The 19,694-nt window shown below is 40.0% G+C and overlaps 1 protein-coding gene across 2 annotated transcripts in view; it reads right to left on the bottom strand.

The window, feature by feature from the left end:
- Window positions 1–19,694, bottom strand: part of GRIN3A (glutamate ionotropic receptor NMDA type subunit 3A) — a 169,333-nt gene that overhangs the window by 87,473 nt on the left and 62,166 nt on the right. For both annotated transcript variants that reach the window (XM_047829605.1, XM_047829606.1), the window contains exon 3: window positions 10,356–11,403. In XM_047829605.1, the coding sequence (XP_047685561.1) occupies window positions 10,356–11,403 (1,048 nt within the window). The remainder of the gene's footprint in view (window positions 1–10,355; window positions 11,404–19,694) is intronic.

The following is a 19,694-nucleotide window of genomic DNA, read 5'->3' as shown; positions in this document are numbered from 1 at the left end:
TATTCTCATTCTTGGCTTATTATGTACTTTCTCATTACATAAATAAGCCATGAACACTGTAGAAAATATGGAGGGAAATACTAAAATATTTCCTGTAATTACACTGCTCAGATATCAGTGCTGTTAATACTGTATTATATTCCCTTCTGGTCACTTCTATAGTTTTATGTATGCATATTAAAAAATTAGAAATATAGTATATGGTTTTATATCCCAGCTTTTCACTTACTCATATTTTGATTTTTTCACATTTAATTATTATAATTTTTTTTAGTTGAAGTATGGTTGACATATATTATTATATTAGTTTCAGGTGTACGATTGTCTAACATTCTAAAAGCTCTTCAGAATCATCTCTACCGGCTACATTTTTATAGCACATAGGAATATTATAATGTATTCCTTGTGTTATTGTTAGACATTTACATGGTTTCCTAGTTTTTGCTATTTTGGGTAAGAGTGCAGTGAATCTTTGTAATAAATTACTGTCCATATATTAAGTTACTTCCTTTGGATGGATTCCTAGAAGTGGAAGGAAGTGAAGGGTGAAGGGGCATAAACCCTTTTAAGGCTCTTGATACAAATGGCCAAGGTGATTTATGAGCCTATTGTACCAACCTACCCTCCCAACAGCAGTATGTGCTGGTGCTCGTCTTAATGTATTTCAACCAAGACTGAAAATTATCAGTGAAAGATTCCTAATATGATAGATAAAATATCATCTCATTATTGTTTCAGTGATCATTTCTTCGATTATAAGTAATATTTAACTTTTTTTATATTTGTTGGTCATTGTATTTCTTTTTTGAATTGCTGTTAACATTCTTTCTTTTTTTTTTTTTTTGGTGGGGCCTGAACTCACGACTGTGACATCAAGACCTGAGATGAGATCAAGAGTTGGACGTGTAAACAACTGAGCCAGCCAGGCGCCCCTGAATTGCTGTTAATACTCTTATTTATTATCTGATTTTGACATTACTTAATGTATACCTTGCTCTCTTCCTGAAAAGATTTAAAGCGGCTTAAAGGTCACACAAAATACAAGACAGCATAAATTAAAATAGGATGAAGTAGGGGAAAAAAAAACAATATGAAGCCAGGAATGATGCTTTTTAAGATGCATAATGCAATGTAAGTAAATCTGCTATTAGTGGGCAAGCAATTGCCTCCAAACCTTCCAGAAGTTAGCTCAGAAAGAGAACCTTGCCATTTACCCAGTTCACAGTGAATGAGAAAGAGAGAGAGAGAGAGACAGAGAACTAATTGTTCAAGATAAATGTAATTAATATTCGTATTAAAATCTGACAAAACTTTTAACTATTCTTATTTTGTGCCTCCTAGTTGTCAGACACAATGCGACTTGTTTTACTTGGATTATTTTAATTTTCATGACTACTCAGTGGGAGCGGGTGCTGGATTAATGTCGTTTACAATAGTGCCTGGCATATCAGAGTGGTCAATGAGTATTAAATTTTCTGTTATTATTACTAAGATTAAGTATTTCAATATCTAGAAGAACAAATCCCTTGAATCTTCTTTTTTTAGATTAAATTCAATATATATAAAAGAAATCTATTCAAAGTCCGGACCCCTCCACTCCTTCCAGACAAGACAAAACTCACAGGTGTCTGTACTTGGCCCTAACTCTTTGTTTTCCTAGGTCATGGTGCCCTTCATTCTCAGAAAATAGAACCCAAATACAAAACATAATCTTCTCTAGCCTGACCACAGCCCACATCCTGGACCAGTCCCTGGATGGAGCCTTTTGAGAACCCCACCACCTCCTGCTCCACCTGGCCAAGAGCTGCCCCCCTCCCTACATGGACAAGCTCTAACCCTCTCACAGACTTCACACCCCCTTAAAAGGGCCCAGCCTGGGGGCACTCTTGTTTTTCTTTTTAAACGATTATTCATCTTTGAGAGAGACAGAGAGGGAGAGAGACACAGAATCCGAAGCAGGCTCCAGGTTCTGCGCTGTCAGCAACAGAGCCTGATGCAGGGCTCGAATTCATGAACCGCAAGATCATGACCTGAGCCGAAGTCGGACGCTTAACCGACTAAGCCACCCAGGTGCTTCAAGGGGCCGACTCTTGATTTCGGCTCAGGTAATGATCTCACGGTTGTGAGATTGAGTCCCCAGTAGGGCTCCACACTGGGAGTGGAGCCTGCTTGGGATTCTCTCTCTCCCTCTTTCTCTGCCCCCCCCCCCCCCACCACTGGCGGGTGTACAGGAACACACTCTCTTTAAAAAAAAAAAAAAAAAAAAAAAAAAGGCCCAGTCTCACAGAAACTTGGGGCAACATTTCTCTAGATGCCTGGCTCCTCTCCTCCCTTGGAGAGGGAATAAACTCTGCCCTGCTTGTTGTTCTACTCTTTGTCATGCATGTCACTGGCCACCCTAACAATATATATTTTAGAAGATTCAGCAACAAACAAGTCAACAAAAATGTCTTTTGGGGATTTTAATTGGATTTGCTTTACAACCTATTAACTAATCAAGCAGAAATTTACCATCTCTAAATATTCAGTCTTCCAATTCAGTAATATGGCAGTTTGCTTATTAATTTATAATTTATTAAAATGACTTTACTGAGATACAATTCACATACCATACAATTCACCCATTTAGAGTGTATAATTGGATAGGTTTTAGTATGTGCAAGATAGGTGCAACCATCGGCACGTTCTATTTTTTATCCAAACCATGTTGTGTTTTGTACATTAGAAAGTGTTTTGGGGTGCCTGGGTGGTACAGTCGGTTAAGCGTCCGACTTCAGCCAGGTCACGATCTCGCGGTCCGTGAGTTCGAGCCCCGCGTCGGGCTCTGGGCTGATGGCTCAGAGCCTGGAGCCTGTTTCCGATTCTGTGTCTCCCTCTCTCTCTGCCCCTCGCCCGTTCATGCTCTGTCTCTCTCTGTCCCAAAAATAAATAAACGTTGAAAAAAAATTTTTTTAAAAAAAGAAAGTGTTTTAATGCAGTTCCCACAGAGAACACTTCCCTGATCTATTAGGGTTTCTGCTGCCAGAGTGAATGGGATGTGTCTCCTATTATGTTTTCTAGCTGGAAGTACATGGAACCCATGGGAAGCTCTTCTCAGACTATAGCGTTCTCAGAATTTTCTTCTTTTAAGAGGTTTTCTCTCTAGAAGGACGGTCCCCTCTACCCATTTCTTGTCCTACTCTTGTCCCCCTTTTCCTGGCTTTCCAATCTCGTAGCTCATGACGGAGTAGTCATGACTGCGGTTCTCTCCCTCTGATCTTGGGGCTTCTCCACACGCTGCCATGTCACCCTGAGGTGCTCTTCTCCTAATACCCTCTCCGGCTCCTTGTTAGCTCATTTACATCCTTCAGATCTCAGCCAGACTGGAGGCTGAGATTCCCCATTCAGATCAGGTCTCCTGTGAGGCTCTCAGATTCTATTGTATTTTATTTTGCAGTAACTTAACACGGTTTACAACACTAGCTGATTTATGTGCTCCCTTGATTGATGTCTTTCTTTCCCACTAAACTCCATGTTGCAAAGGCAGCATCTGTTTTCTTGCTGCTAAATTCCCAGCCACCTAGCCTGGTGCCTGGAACAGAAGTTACTGTTACTGGCTGAATTACAGAAAGAACGAATGAATGGTTTGGTGTGGCTCAGTTTTCTTTCCCGTCCTCTCAAATTCCATTTTCGGTCTTGTTTGCCTTGGAGTTCTGGCATCCCTCCTTTGTTCAAGGCCAGCCTTTATTACATGAATTCATATGTTTTATTGGGCAGGCACATGCTGTTATATGAAGATCAATAAAGGTGGTTTTTATTATTTTGGGAAATGCTCATCATTTCCTACTAGGACTTCGAGAGTGTCCTTTACTTTAATATTTCTGGTTAAAGTTTGCTCTTGCCTTCACAGCAGGTCTATTTAATTATTAATATTTACTTGAATGTTCACCAGGCCAGGACTGTATTTCCTAAGCAGCACCATCATCTGCCTGTACAAAAATGACACTAGCCTCTTATTCCCTCTATGGAGCTGACTTTTTTTTTTTTTTTTTTTTTTAAGACACACGGAGTTAAGGGGGCATTGTATGTGAGAAGCTGGAAAAGAGCTAGAAGGTCCATTAAAATCAGCAAATAGTTCATTTCAAATGCTTATGTATCCTTTCAACTGGGCCAATTCAACTTGATGAGGGGAGGTGGGGCTTCATTTTTTAGTGTGCTTTGTGATTTGTGAAGGGATTTTCTCATCTTGTCCCATATCTCTGCAGATCGAATGTCAATGGCTGGAAGGTTCTAAGAACGTCCAATTCTGCACCTTACATCATAGGCCCAGATGAAGACTTTGCTGGATAAAAATAATACTGTGGTTTCTATCCACCTGTCAATCATCGCAAAATGCTAAGAGGAAATAACTCTGGATGATGAGGCAATGGGTATTTGCTTCCATCTGTCTGCTTTACTCTATTTTCTGCATTGCCTATAATGAATAGTGCTAGTTTTATGTCGGAGAAATACCCATGTAAGCTCTATTAAATATATCACTCATAAATTCTTGCTTTCATGGTCCCATGCTTCAAGAGCCCACCCGCTTTGAAGCATGGAGCTTGCTTCCCAGAAGAGTCGGTGGGAGGCTGGGAGAAGCTACATATATTACTTTTAGTGTAAAATAAATTATTCTGGCAAAAACAGTTAAGTGAAGATAGAACCATCCTTTTGAATTTCATTTGCACAGCAGTTCAGTCCCTCTTCCTTGGGGTTAGCTATGGGAGCAACCAGCAACAAGATGATTTCTTCCCTCCAACCCCAGTCAGAAAAAAAAAGAAGTATTCTAACCTGCCCCGGCTACTGTAACATGTAGTGAATCATAAACTGGTCTGTTCTGCCCAGCATTTTGCTTTTACTTGTTCAAATAGTTCGTTGAAGCCAGTGAATCTCAATTCTGAGATGGTGATAAAATATTCACGCTCTTAACAGTTTTATTAATTGTGATAAATGTATAGCCAGCATGCTAAACAATTATGATCACGAAGAAATATGGTGCCATTACATTCGCTCTAAGTTATCTAATATCATTTCATTCGCTCTAAGTTATCTAGTATCATGGAATACTTATGTGGCCAGGGCTCAATTTACTGATGGGTTGTGTATAAATACAGATCACAAATCTCACTTTTTAAGTCAATAGGTTTTCATCCAAACACTTTTATAAGTGGTGTTTGGATTCCAAGATGGACATTTTTTTGTTTAAAAAAAAAGATATAGTCAAAATTTGGGGTGAGAAATAGAAACCATTTACAAAACACCACTATTATTATAATTTAAAACATTATAATGCAAGGGAATGGTAAGAGGAAAAGGAAAGAAGAGATGGAACTTTGGGGAGTCCCTTTTTCAGATCGGGGGGCTTACACGGCCTCTAAGAGCTGAAGACATCTATTCCTAGGAGCATGTTTCTTCCTAAGGTGCTTCTAGAAGAGTCTGAGAGGTAGAATTCTCAAAGTGTTCAGGCACACAACTATAACAGGGAGGCATGGGGAGATTATCCTGAGGTAACTAAAGAAGAGTTGGAGAAGGAAAAGAGCATTCATGTGGAGGTACACTGAAATCTGTCTGAGGTGAATTAACTGAGCCAGAAGATTGCAACCGAGATGAAAATGGCAGCAAGGTATAATGTGGGCTGTCCTAACATCTAGCAAATGAGGAGCACAAAAGGAGATGAAAAGAAATAAGATAGTGAGTTGGGGGTGGAAGAATCTTCAGAGGGTGACCAATACACCATCCAGCAGACACACAAATGTCCCAAGAAAACTACAGACTTCTTTGTAAATGACATGTTTTCACTTATCTGAACTAAAATGCCACCAAGTGTATTGGAAAAGTGAAAATGGAGTCTGGAAAAATACTAGGAAAAAGCAAACCATATAAACCCAGTTTCATCAGACATAAAACACACCCACACACACACTAATAATTCTCACGGTTTGGACTGGGCGCTGGTCAGCCCTTGTCCTCTCTGATAACACTAGCAAGAAGCTAGACATGGCAGGTAGGATAATATCAATCTTTACCTCAAAAAAGTAAAAATTCAAGCTACAGAAAGAGGGGTCTGTGTGACTTCATTACAGGGCACCTTATCTCCTTATTTTCTACCTTGTCTCTCCTCAAATCCTCTTCTCCAACAGCTTGGGACTCCTTTATGCCTGTTGCTTTCCTTCAAATAGCAATTTTTCTCCCTACCACCTTCCCCCTTGGGAATCTCATACTCTCTTATGGCTTTAATACACAGGATCACCTTCTGGCCAGGAGTCCCACCAGCTTTCAATCTCACTCCTGAACTCGGGCTTCCAAATGCCTGCTGCATGTTGCCTGAATGTCCAAAACAGATTTTAAAATGCCAGGTATGAAACTGAACTGATCACTGTATTTTCTAGTCCACGACTTGCCTTTTCTGCTTCCTTGAATGGTACTGCCATGTCAGACACTCAGACCTGCAACTTTGAAGGAGGCTCTGTTGCCTCTCACACTCAGTTAACTGTCAAGTCCTAGTGACTTGATCACCACCATATTTCTTGCATCTGTCTTCTATCAGTGACTATAGCTACAACTTCAACTCTATTCATTGTCTTTCTCTTCTAATCTTATTTACATGCTGCTGCCAGAGCAACCATCCTCCTAAATGGTACCGTTCCACTCTGCTATTCTATTGTTCAAGAACGTCAGTGAATGGGGAGCCTGGGTGGCTCATTTGGTTGAGCGTCCGACTTTGGCTCAGGTCATGATCTCACAGCTTGGGAGTTAGAGCCCAGCGTTGGGCTCTGAGATCTGCTTCAGATTATGTCTCTCTTTCTCTGCCCCTCCCCTGCTTGCTCACTGTCTCTCTCTCTCAAATATAAACAAACATTAAAAAAAATTTTTTTTAAATGTCAGTAGATCTCTACTGTGAGGTGAAGTTCACCTGTCTTAGCTTGATGTCAGAGATCTTCTGTTATCTCAAGTGGACTTAATTTTTATTATTTTATTATTATTTTTTAATGTTTATTTTATTCTGAGGGGGGAGGGGCAGAAAGAGATGGGGGCAGAGGATCCGAAGTGGGCTCCACACTGACAGCAATGAACCCGATGCAGGCAGGGCTTGAACTCATAAACCGTGAGATCACTACCTGAGCCGAAGTTGGATGCTCAACTGACTGAGCCACTCAGGCGCCACTGAACTTAACTTTTAGACAAGGACTTCACCTCCTTCGTTTCGTGGAACATATGCTATGGCTAAATTGAACTCAATATATCCTGATTGTGCCTTGTACTTTCCACCTCAAAGTAGTTCATTCTGTTGCTTTGCTTGGAATGACCATTCCTATGTCCTTGACACACATACATGTCCAACTTCCAAGTGTTTTTCAAGAATAAGCACACATTTTTATCTTGTTAATTAAGCTTTCCTTTGGTATACTAAAGTGGAAGGTGATCACCCTTTCCTTGAACTTTGACAGTACTTCATGTTTTTAAACTTCAGCATGTTTACAACTTTCTAAGTTGTTTTCTCCTATACCGGTCTTATTTACTTCTGAATTTCGTGACATCATTTAGTACAAGAAAAAGATAAGTCCCCTAAAGAGCTTAGCATCGGTAGGACGAAAAGTGCCCGTGAGTAACTGCAATACACTTAAGAATGAATACTGATGACTGAAAGGGCATGAAAATGATTTTAATCATATCTCTCTGTGGGAGGGTGAATACATTCTATCATTTGCATAATACCACATATCTGGATGAAAACTGAACAATTCTGTCACTAATGGCATTCGCCCAAAGTCCAGAATGTCAAGTACTTCTTAGTCAAATAACCTGGGTATCTTTATGTGACCAAAACCTATAAATGAGAGACTTTGCAACATAGAAACAACACTAGGGAAGAAACACATATTACTGGGGGGAACTTTAGTGGAAATTCATTTATTATCTAAAATTGAAAGCATTTTAGATTTAGGCTTGTCCCACTGCATTAAGAACTTACTAGCTATAACACATAGTCGGCTTTGTCTAGTTCTGCTCACTTTGTCTTGGGGGTGGGGTTAGATTTATAAAAACTTCACCTTTTATTCTGGTGGAGTTGGGGATGGAATGAGTGTCTCTTTTTGCTTAAAGAAATTGTTTTACTGCTGTGTACAGTTTATCTTCATGTTTTTTTATTTAATCCCCTAAAATAATCATTGCTTCAGGCTTCTCGCACACAGGATCCGTGACTTCATTCTGATAATCCTTGGTTTTGATTAATGAAACTTTAGTCAGTATTGTATTCACCTTTTTACGTTAGATAATGGTCTGGAATCTTCACGACAGCCATATATTAGTTTGTTTTTTGTACTAGATTGCATTGAATGGTTCCCACTCTGAGTTTGTAATTTAAGCATCGTATTGGCAAGATTCATGTAAAAAATCTAGGTAAGCCTCTAACAAGACAATGAATCTTTGGAAGGTCTACAGGTCTAGTCAGGCAAAGAATAAACAGAGGCTGCTAATACCACTGCAAAGCACAAATGCTGAAGCATCATGAAAATCTCTCTTAAGGGTGACACATTTACTTATGCTACAGACTTACTGGTGTTCACTAAATTCCAGCTCCTAACCTAAAACCCTGAGTGTGAATTAAAAGGCAAAGCAGTTCCTTGCCTAATCAGTAAGCCATTGTTTGTTGAACCTTCTCATGAGGTTCATGTCACTTACCAGGAGGTTTGCAGTGTATGGGTCAAGTTTCTCATATACATTTGTTTGCAGAACAGATCATATATCTTAGTACAAACCATTTATGAGAATTCTCTAAAGCTGCCACCAGCCCTCTGGGCCACTCCATCATTTGATAAAGACAGTTACAAATGTCTTATATGTTGGTGATCTATGAAATTAATTTTAAATGTTTAATGGAGGGGCGCCTGGGTGGCTCAGTCGCTTAAGCATCTGATTTGGCTCAGGTCATGATCTCACGGTTCATGAGTTTGAGCCCTGCGTTGGGCTCTGTGCTGACAGCTTATCCTGGAGCCTGCTTTGTTTTTTTTAATTTCTCTCTGATTTTATTTTTTATTTTTTAAATATAATTTATTGTCAGATTGGTTTCCCTACAACACCCAGTGCTCATCCCAACAAGTGCCCTTCTCCCAGCCCATAGCCTGCTTTGGATTCTGTGTCTCCATCTCTCTCTGCCCCTGCCCCACTCACACTCCAACTCTCCCTCAAAAATAAATAAAACACTAAAAAAACTAAAAAAATAAATGTTTAATATAAATTTATAGTAAAGGTTCAATACCTTGAGACTTGGTGTGAAAGGAGTATTTGAAAAGGCATCAGTATTTCCCAATTTGAAATGCTCAGCTGAGCTCAAGTTGTTTTAAACACAGTGTATCCCAGGAACGCCCACTGAATTACAACTTTCTCTAATCTCTCTCCTAGGTGGGTCGTGCACATTGGAACACTCTTGTCCTGGATCTGAATTCTGTTCCTTGTCAGGAATGTAGTGCTCCCTTGGGTCTTACTCCAATTTCCTTGAACCCTGACAACCACCTCCTCGCTACGAGTCAGGTTGGACTAGGTTCTCCATACTCCTAGTCACTGGAAGGGGTCCTGTTTTAATCCAGAGAGAACACAAATATGGCTCTCCTTGAGTATCACCACTGCTTTACCTATTTGCCCGAACTCCATCCATCTCCTCCCTTCAACCCTTAGGGTCAGGTAGATATCTAGGATATCAAAGGCAGCCTAGAATAGATATACTTCTTTGAATGTCCTTGGACATTATAATGTGACTGTTGGCATCATCCCCTCAGCCAAGGTGGCCAGCTGTACAGCTTTCCGTATTGTGTAAAGACACCCTGTTCATAACTAATCTTGCCACTTCAGTTAGTTTAGTACTCCTTATTCTATGCCCATTGAGTTCTGTCGTGTCTGACTAAATGTTAGTTCTTTAATTTTAACTCTCTTTAATTCTAACTCTTCTTTACAATTTAAAACACAGATCCTACTATTTATTTTCATTAATTCCCAAGAGAAGTAATAAATCAGTTTTTGCGGTCTGCGTTGGGTAAAAAAACTTTGTAAGTCTATTCTTTGATGGACATTCTGTCAGATGCACAAATAACACAAGAGAGACTTACTAATAGACGCTCTTACAAAAAGACCTTCTCCAGCACAAACACCCCAGAACCCCCTCACTTTTTTTGTCTCATTCAATAAAACAATAAAATATTGAATTTAGTTCTTAGTCTCTATAGATGGCTGAGAGAATATTCTTGTGTTAGATGAAAGAACACAGACATACCACAGCTTAAGACACAATATATGGAGTTACAATGGGTGATAAAGAAAGCTAGAGTAAAAAGGAGTATTACCTTAGGATCATGTATTCCAGAAAGCTCTTCATAGATCTTCTCGCCTACCATGACAGCAGCCAAGTTCGCCGTGTATGTAGAGAGGCAAAACATACAGAAAATGGCCCAAAGGTTCATTAGAAACCTGCCAGTCCAGCATTTGGGGGGTTTGATGGCTGCTGTTCTACCAAACAAGAGGGCATAACAGACGTTCAAGGCTGAAGAGAAGGAGAAGACTTTACTTCTATTTCGCCCCTTGGGAGTCATACCAAAGGGGCTCTTCCATTCATACAGAGTGAGGAAGATGGCAGTGATGTGCAGAGCCACAAAAATCCCCAGCCACATTGTCCAGTGCAGTGGCCACATGAAGGCTCCAATGGGAGCCGCTGTGTCTCGGGTCCTCACTAAGATGCCCAAGCTGGTGGAAAAGAAAGGGCTGGTAAAATCGATCACCTGGCTTCGTGCAGTATTGATGCTGAAGGAAGTGACTGCCAGGTGGGCTGACCCACTCAGAAGATCACCCACCAGCCCAGTCCAGTGCCCATTTTTCCAGGCTCCATACTTGCCATCCCCAACAATATAGAGGTCAAAGTCAAAGTTCATGTCTTCCGCTAGCTTTTCCAGCAGATCAATGCAATATCCATAGCAGCACTTCTTGAATTTGATGGGCACTGTATCATTACTGCTATGGAGGCTGCTAAAAAGGCCGTCCAATACAGAAGAGTCATTAGTCAAGGGGTTTAGACAGAGTTGGCCAGCAGGACACAAGCCTTCATCATCTACCTCCCGCGTGAAGACAAATGGATGCTCGATCAGGGTAACCACTCTCAGGTGTAGTTTACTTGGATGTTGGAAGTGGGTTTTGTGCCTCTGGGCCTGCTCTGGCCATATTCCATAGTCCATGACAATCTTCCCCCCTTGCCATCTGCCCAGGCGGGTCCACATTGGCTTTCCCATGGGGTCATGTTGCAGATTCCAGATGAAAAAGTTGTTTTCTGAGCTGATGATAGTGGAACCTTTTACTCTGATGGAACCACTGAGGCCTCTGAAAGTGGTGTTAGCTAGAAACCTGGCAAAGAGGAGCAAAGGCAAAAAGTAAGGAAGAGAGGTGAGGCCAAAGACAGGAAACTGCTCATCTTTGCTTCCCTATCTTAATAAAAAGAAACTCTAAATTTTTTAAAGGCATTGCCTGTAACTCCTTCTGGAATTAATAAATTGGACTCCTTCTAAGAAAAGAGTCCTATTTCACTGAGCAAATGAGATCTCACCCTCAGGTTCTAACATCTGGGTTAGGTGCTTGGCTCTTGGTCTTACTCCAGATACCTTTCTTCTCAGTTAAGGGATGTGTTAATTGTTTCCCGTTGTAAACTGTTTATTCTATATTCTTACAACTTTCTAAGCTATGGAGGTTCTCAGCATCTTTAACATGTTTCATTTCTACTCTTCACTATATTCTGTTGCAATGAAATCAGCTCACCAAATCTTTTTTGGTGCAGGAATGAGTTTTAATAAGTATGCTTATACTTTTATAATTACTTAAAAATTGCATCCGTAATTCCAGAAAACAGCCAAATTTTACTTTCAATACTTCTCTTTTCAGAGTGGAACACATTTGTCCCCATGAGGCCAGTCAAAGCAGCAGGCATGTTGGATATCATCCATGGAACAAAGTGAAAGATGATAAATAGACTTGCAGATCTCAGGATAGCCTCGGGCTGCCCTCCCTCTAAAATCATTAGACAAAAACAATTGGCTCTGGCTCTGGAGAGAGCTTCTCTGCCCAAGTCAAAGAAAGGAAAATTACCAAGTGAATGATATCCTGATTCTTAACCCTGAAACCAGACACTGTCAAGTATGTTCTGATATGGGCAAGACAGGAAAATGCTTGGTCACAGTCTGGGAAGATAAGGCACTACAAGGTAACATACAAGCTTGGGCACTTTTGTACTCTTAATTATGGCCTGTGACAGAAGAAAAGCCTAGACTTTAACGTCAGACACATAATCTCTGTTTGAATTTTGGTCCAGCCACCTTCTAGCATTGTCCTTGGAGACCAATTTACTAAACTCTTAAGATTCAGTTTTGTCTTCAGCAAAATGGGGAAAATAGTACTTCCTCCACTACAAGAGTTGGAAATAATGCATGTAAAATATATACCACACCTTTTTACACAGGGCGAATGTTTTGGATATGGTAGCTATTATTTAATGTCATTCAAGTTGTTTCAATCAAGGCTGTCCCCAGGTCACTTTTCCCTATCATCTAATAGGATTTCTCTTGTTGGAGACACAAAGTACTGCATTATGAGAAACTCATAGAGGTTACCCAAGACCTATGTTAAACTAAAAGGAATTACAATGAAACGTGGAATATAACATAGAGGTTTTTTTGAGGAATCAGCGGATACAAGTCTAGGTTCTCGGCAAAACACATTCATCCATTACCTGCCACCAGCATTACTCAGTAATTGACAAATGCATACACAAGTATTAAGAAGTTATGCTGCCACAGAAGAGGCATAGAAAAATCAGCAAGTGTGAAGAATGTACTAATTTTCATTAGAGATATAAATGTAAATCACATTTGAAGATTGCTACTATCACTAAATGCAATGAAACTGCTCATTTTGGTAGACTGCATGTAACGGTTAATTATTCATGTTAGCACTCCCCAGTGGGACTCTACCAGTTAGAATAAATTCTATTTTGCAACAAGTAATGAAGTCTCAGTTATCTTAGATTTTAACATAGTTTTATGTTTCTTTAGACAAGTAGGAACCAAATCATTAAAATATACAAATCAATCAATCGATAATTACCTAGGTACTATAAAGGGTGACTACAATTGTGTTTTTAATGAGCAATCTACTATTAGCTGTGTTCACGCGCACACACACATACACGCTGACAGCCTAGGGAACAAAATGGTTTGTAGTAAATAGGTTAATTTCATCTGGTCAATTTGTTGATCAGGAAAGTAAATCTGGAGTTGTAGGAGACACCCTTTACTATTTTAAGAATATCTGGGGCTTAATGAGTATAGATTTTTAGCTGGATGGACCCTTGAAGGACTGCCACTGAAAAAATACATACTTAAATCATCTCCGAAAAGAAATCTTTCAGAGATTATGTAACTCTCTCGTTCCAGTAAAAAGTATGTTTCATCAATATGTTAAGTCACATTCAATATGGCCGTAACTGAAGGGCAATGCTCAGTTGTCTCTGAGGCATTCATTTCTCACAGAAAGACTAATCAATCTGCATGTAAATGTCTTCAATTTTCCCAGGCCAGAAAACCCAGTGCCTGCTTCATTATGCAATTGACACCAAGAAATTGGGTCTCAGAGAATCCCCATTTACAGATCATCTGTCTATTTTATTTCCGTTTAATGGAGAAGGCAAATTAAAATAATCTCACTGATAGCTTTTAGTTATAGTCACCCTCACTATGTATTCTTTGTAATGTAATAAGAGTGTGTAGCAAAGTTTCAGTGCCTCCCTATACTAGTTAAAAAAATTAAAAGGGTGAAATCTTACTCTTGCTTAAATCAGTTTCTATCATGTTCCTTTTTATTCTGCCCTACATTCTTCTTGGATGAACAAGAAAAAGAAAAATTGGGAATAATTTTATTGGCAGGAAAAACTGATAAAAGCACTGTTCTTAACATTAGAGTTACAGAGATGAAAGGCACACTCATTCTCAAGGACCTTAAAGTCTACCGATGGGGAGAAAGAAAAGCAAACAGGCAATGCTCAACCAGTATAATGAGTGTCATGTTAGAGGTAAATCTGGGTGCCATTGGAACAGAGAGCAAAGGCACTTGCACATTCTACTGTAGAGATGATAGGAAATCTTAGAGGAGGAGGTGCCAGAGTTGAGTCTGTAAGAATGAATAGTTAGCCAGGAAGAGAAGCTGGGGACTGATGCTATTCACTCAGGGATACGTGTGTGCAAAAGCCAGAGTGCAAGCTGCGTGATGATAAGTGGTGTGAAATAAGGTTGGAGATGAAGGTGGGAAATGAATTTCAAAAGGTCTGAGGTTATGATGAAGGTAATGGGGAGCCATTGCAGAGATTTTATCTGGGGAAGGGCATGACCATCAGATTTGATTTTAAAAAGTTGTTTTTTTCCCAGTCAGCTATATAGGCAATGATCTATAAGAAGGAAGGGGCTGAGCACACTTTCATTATGTGGGAAAAATGCTCCTTCCCTTTCTCTTGCTTCTCTCTCTGCTAGCTTCATAAGGGGCTTAAGGTGGCAAAAGCTAAGGTAATAGCAGTGTAAGTGGAGAAAAGATGGCAGAGGCAGGAGACATATATTCTTCAAAAAGAAAAGTAGTGATTTTAAGGCACCAAATGTATAGCATTGCATTTAGCACACAAACCACACCAAGAATGTGTGAAACTCAGTTTGATGGAAGGTCACATATATAAGTCCTGGAGTATTTAGCTGAATATCAGCTCAGTGTAAGCCCATATAGCAATGTGGGTATTAAAAAAGAGAAATGTGATCTTAAATTCTTTCAACAGAAATTTAGAGCCTGAGTCACAGGGACCAATAATATCACCACACTCTGTGTTGATCACACTACTGCTCTAGCCTAGAAATGAATTCTAAATAAAACTTCCGGCTTCCAGAATGTTCTGAGGAAAGGTAGGGAGGTGGCAAATATAACAAGGGGTAGAAGGCAGAACAATCGAATTAGAGACCAGGGTAGAAAAATATGAGAAAATAATGGTAGGAAAAGCAGACTGCAACTAGACTGTAGAGGTTTTCCATGTCCATTTTATGAGATTGGATTTTATTTAATAGGAAAAGGGGACCCGTGAAGACTTCTGAGCAGAGTAATGGATATAACCAGAGGTCTGCATTGTTAATATTGATCTAGAGACAGGTACACTGGGCATATAGAAAGGAAGAGATGGTGACCAGGAGACCACTTAGAAGAATATTACAATAGCTTTGTCATGTATGGTAAGGGCTTGGATCTCACTCTGAGTAAGAACCTAGTTTAGCACCATGCCTTTCGTGTGGGCTGTTTAACAAAGCAGTCAGGTATCCATGTTTTTTTATCAGTACACCTCCCAAGATACCACTCTGCTTGAAAGAATGAAGCTCATTAGTTAATTTGCATTGAGGTAACTTATCACTTTAGTAAAAGCTCCCAATTATCTCACTAATTAAGAATATGTGTTGAGTTGTACAGGAACCGAGATAAAATGTGTACTTTGCAAATTATGTAAAAACTGTTTTTGAGACAGTTCACGGTGATGGCAAGATCAGTGTCAACTACATTTAAGATACATTTTAGAAGCCACATTTGCACACAAGACTTGACATGCTAATTAAAGGATTTTCTTATTCATGAAAACAAATGAACAAGGATACTAAAAATAACACGTCCCCCATTCACTCATTGATTCATTCAACAGTACTATGTGCCAGGCACTGTGCTAGGTGCTAGGTAGGGAATATAGTAGTGAGCAAAACAGATGCAAATCTATGTAGCTTATAGTCTACTGAAAGAGACAGAATAAATGTGGTAAGTAGGTACTGTGTATGGGATATTAGAGCTGCTAAGGGCAAAGGAGGAAAAATAAAGCAGAGTAAGGAGAGAAGATGTGCCTGGGGCGGCCATAGTGGGGTGAAATTTTAAATGAGAGAGGCCAACAAAGGCCTCTCAGAGAAAGAAGTATTTGAGTAAAGAAGTAAAGAGTAAAGAAAGGGAAGGAGCTAACCGGGAGGAGAAGATCCGGGTAGAGCATTCCCTGTAGAGTGAGCATCAGGTTCAGCTTTCTTGAAGTGGGGTCGTATCTGATGTGTGAGAAACACAGAGGGGAGTGAGGGGGCATGAAAGTTTAAGACAAAGTCAGAGAAAATTTATGGGTAGTGAAAGCTGAGGAAAACACATGTTGTGGGTCACTGTAAGGACTTTGTTTCTTCTCTGCATGAGACAGAAAGCCAGTGGTGGGTTTTGAGCTGAGAAGCAATATGACATGACTTCCATTTTAACAGGATCACCACAGTGCTGTGTTGACAAAGAACTGAAAAAAGACAAGAGCAGCAGCAGAAGGACCAGTTAAGGGGCTGTTTCCAACACCCATACAAAAGGTGATGATGGCTTAGCCAGAGGTGGTAGCAGTGAAGGTGTGAAGAATTAGTCAGATTTTTGAAGGGGGGGGGGGGGAAGGGATGACAGGATTTGCTGATGGCTCAGATATGGTTGCTAGGAAAAGGAGAGGAAAGACTGACACCAAAGTTTTTGCCCCAAACAAGTGGAGGCCTGGAGTTTCCACTGAGAGAAAACTGTCAGGAGAACCAGGTTTGAGGTAGGTGAGAACCACCAGTTCAGTTTGCTCAGGTTAAGTTAGAGATAACTTACAGAAATTGAAGTGTAGATGTCAGGTAGGTGGTTAGAGATGGTGTGGAGCTCAGGAATGAGGTGGGACTGGAGCTACAAAATTGGAAGCCTTCCCTCTGGACACGATATTTTTGCAGATGAGAAGTCCGAGGAGTAAATCTGGGGCTCTCTAACACTCGAAGGTGGTGCCGTTGAGGAAGGACTAGCAAAGGGAACTGAGAAGTAACCAGAGAAATAAGAGAAGAGCAGGCTGTTTTGGGTGCTTGAAGCCAAGCAAAAAAGATGTTTCAAGAAGGGGCAGTGATCAAGTGTGTCAAATGCTTCTACATTCCTTAATAATAGAATGTTAACTGCAGTGTTTATCTAATTACATCATTCACGTACTATTTTTACTTTTTAAAAAGTTGTTCTAAAATTTACCGAAGTTAAAGAAAAATCTCTCACCAAAAATAATGTCATGTTCTTATAGATTTTAAGATCTGCTGCCCCCTGACTTCTCATTCATAGCATGTAGTTTTACCAGTAATATGTTTTTATATTTATCATAAATCTGGATCTTTTCTTGCTTTTGAACTAGTCCTGGAATAACCCCATTGTTTCCAGTCTTCATTTTCACCCCATAGGAACCAAACCATTGTTTAAATACATCTTCCTCCTCCTGTGTCTTCTTCCTTGGCCCAGTTGTTTATAGGTCATATGTTTATTTCTGCTTTGATCTTTTCTTCACTCAACTTATCTTTGTATATCTACTGCCCTCCTTTGTTTTGTATTTCTTTTTTAAATTAAAAAAAATGTTTATTTATTTTTGAAGGAGAGAGAGACAGAGTGTGAGTGGAGGGGGGGTGGGGGGGAAGAGAGAGGGAGACACAGAATCTGAAGCAGGCTCCAGGCTCTGAGCTGTCAGCACAGAGCCTGACGTGGGGCTCAAACTCAGACCGCAAGATCGTGACCTGAGCCGAAGTTGGATGCTTAACCGACTGAGCCACCCAGATACCCCTGTTTTTTATTTCTTTTTAAATTGTCCTCTTATCTTTCTTCCTCCCCCACCATTGCCACCTTCCATTAATCTTATTTGTACATGAGGAAATCTATTTTGCTCTGTAGAGCCATAAAATTTATTTTTCCCTTTGGGAACTTTCTTTGTATCATTAAAAAAATCTGTATCCTCATTCTCGTATGTCTTGAAAAATGAGCTGAATCTCTTTTTCCATGATCATCTCATCATATTTAATATTCCGCCCCTGAGGAATGAGAGATTTGTTCATCCTCCACAAAGCTTCATAACATTTTTTAGCCTGTGAGAACTTCATTTTGACTTTTTGCCTTTGCCTGTATTACTGTTGGTGATATTCTCTCCAACTTCCCTCCCACCAACACCACCTAATTCTTGTCAGGTTGACTTGTTCCTATGCAGTGAATCTAAATATTTATTTTGTGGTCACTTTTAATTTAGCTCCAGAGCTACTGACTACACCAGAAGCTCAATAAAGCCCTTTGAGTATGAAAGAAGGGAATACTTCTTTTTATATTTATTTATTTTTGAGAGAGAGCACGCACAAGAGCGGGGAGGAGCAGAGAAAGTGGGGGAGGACAGAGGATCCAAAGCGGGCTCCATCTAACAGCAGAGAACCTGATGTGGGGCTCGAACTCACAAACTGTGAGATCATGACCTGAGCTGAAGTTGGAGGCTTAACAACTGAGCCACCCAGGTGCCCCACAAATGAATATTCTTAAAGTTTCTGTTCTTCTTTTACTGGGGGTGGGGGAAAAAAGGAGAGTTGGGAAGAGATCTACTAATGTTCAGAAATCCCATCTTTTCTCCATGTGACTCATTATCTACAATCATGTTAACTGCCAATCAAAACTCACATTCTCCAAAGTTCCAGACTTTGACATTTGTCACAAATTCGTACTCACAGTTTTTTTTCCCTGTTCTTTATCATTGGAGGGCCCCAAACTATTCTTTCTTTGGATAGTCTTGTCTTTTATTTACACCCAGTTCTGATCTTTTACAACCACTATAGAGATCCAGTTGTCTGAATTATTGGCTATTTATATTTGATGTTTCTATTTTAATCCATGTGTGTGATTTTTCATAATTCTTCAAGACTTTTTTCTATTCCTCCTTATTCTCTAAATTATCTTCATTTTGTGTCTCTTCCCCGGGATCTAGATGGTTTCCCCTTCCTCCATGTTTCTTAGTTTCTGGCACGTGGGTTAATCCATGGTTATCTCATTATTTCTTTTTGTTTTTTCTCTTATTATTTAAAAAAAATTTTTTTTTAATGTTTATTTATTTTTGAGAGAGACAGAGACAGAATGTGAGTGGGTTGGGGCAGAGAGAGAGGGATGCATAGAATCCAAAGCAGGCTCCAGGCTCCGAGCTGTCAGCACAGAGCCTGATGCGGGGCTTAAACTCATGAGCTGTGAGATCACGACCTGAGCCGAAGTCGGACGCTCAACCGACTGAGCCACCCAAGCGCCCCTTTCTCTCTCTTTTTTTTTCTGAATTTTCTCTTCTTTCTCTCTTTCCCTCTCTTCCTGTCGGTGGACTTTGTATAACAGAATTGTCAATATTTTGTCATGTTAAAAGGAGATCTTATGTTCAATGAGCTCTTGACCATCCTCAGTTAATCAATGAGTTAACAGTAATAGTTAATTACTATTTTGTTGTTGCTGTTGTTGCCACTCTAGGCCCCCTCCCATTCCCTCTGAAATCCATCAATTTACTTCCCTTTATTATTTTCAATGTTTCTTTTACCATCTAGCCACCCCTCCCCCCATCCCCATTTTTTTTCAATAACGCCGGAGACCCGTTTCCTATTTGTATGGCCAGCTATTATTAGTTCAGTTTCACTTTGTGGCCTCTTTCATTGCAGCAGACCCTTGCCTGATGACATGAATTTGTCACCTTAGCCACAGAGTTACCCAAGGTACAATTCTATCAAAGGACATTGCTTTCATTTTGTTCTCCGTGCATGGGACAGCACTCCAAATTA

The sequence above is a fragment of the Prionailurus viverrinus genome, chromosome D4, assembly GCF_022837055.1.
Source record: "Prionailurus viverrinus isolate Anna chromosome D4, UM_Priviv_1.0, whole genome shotgun sequence".
In the NCBI taxonomy this organism is placed as follows: Eukaryota; Metazoa; Chordata; class Mammalia; order Carnivora; family Felidae; genus Prionailurus; species Prionailurus viverrinus.
This window is presented reverse-complemented; position numbering and strand designations above follow the sequence as displayed.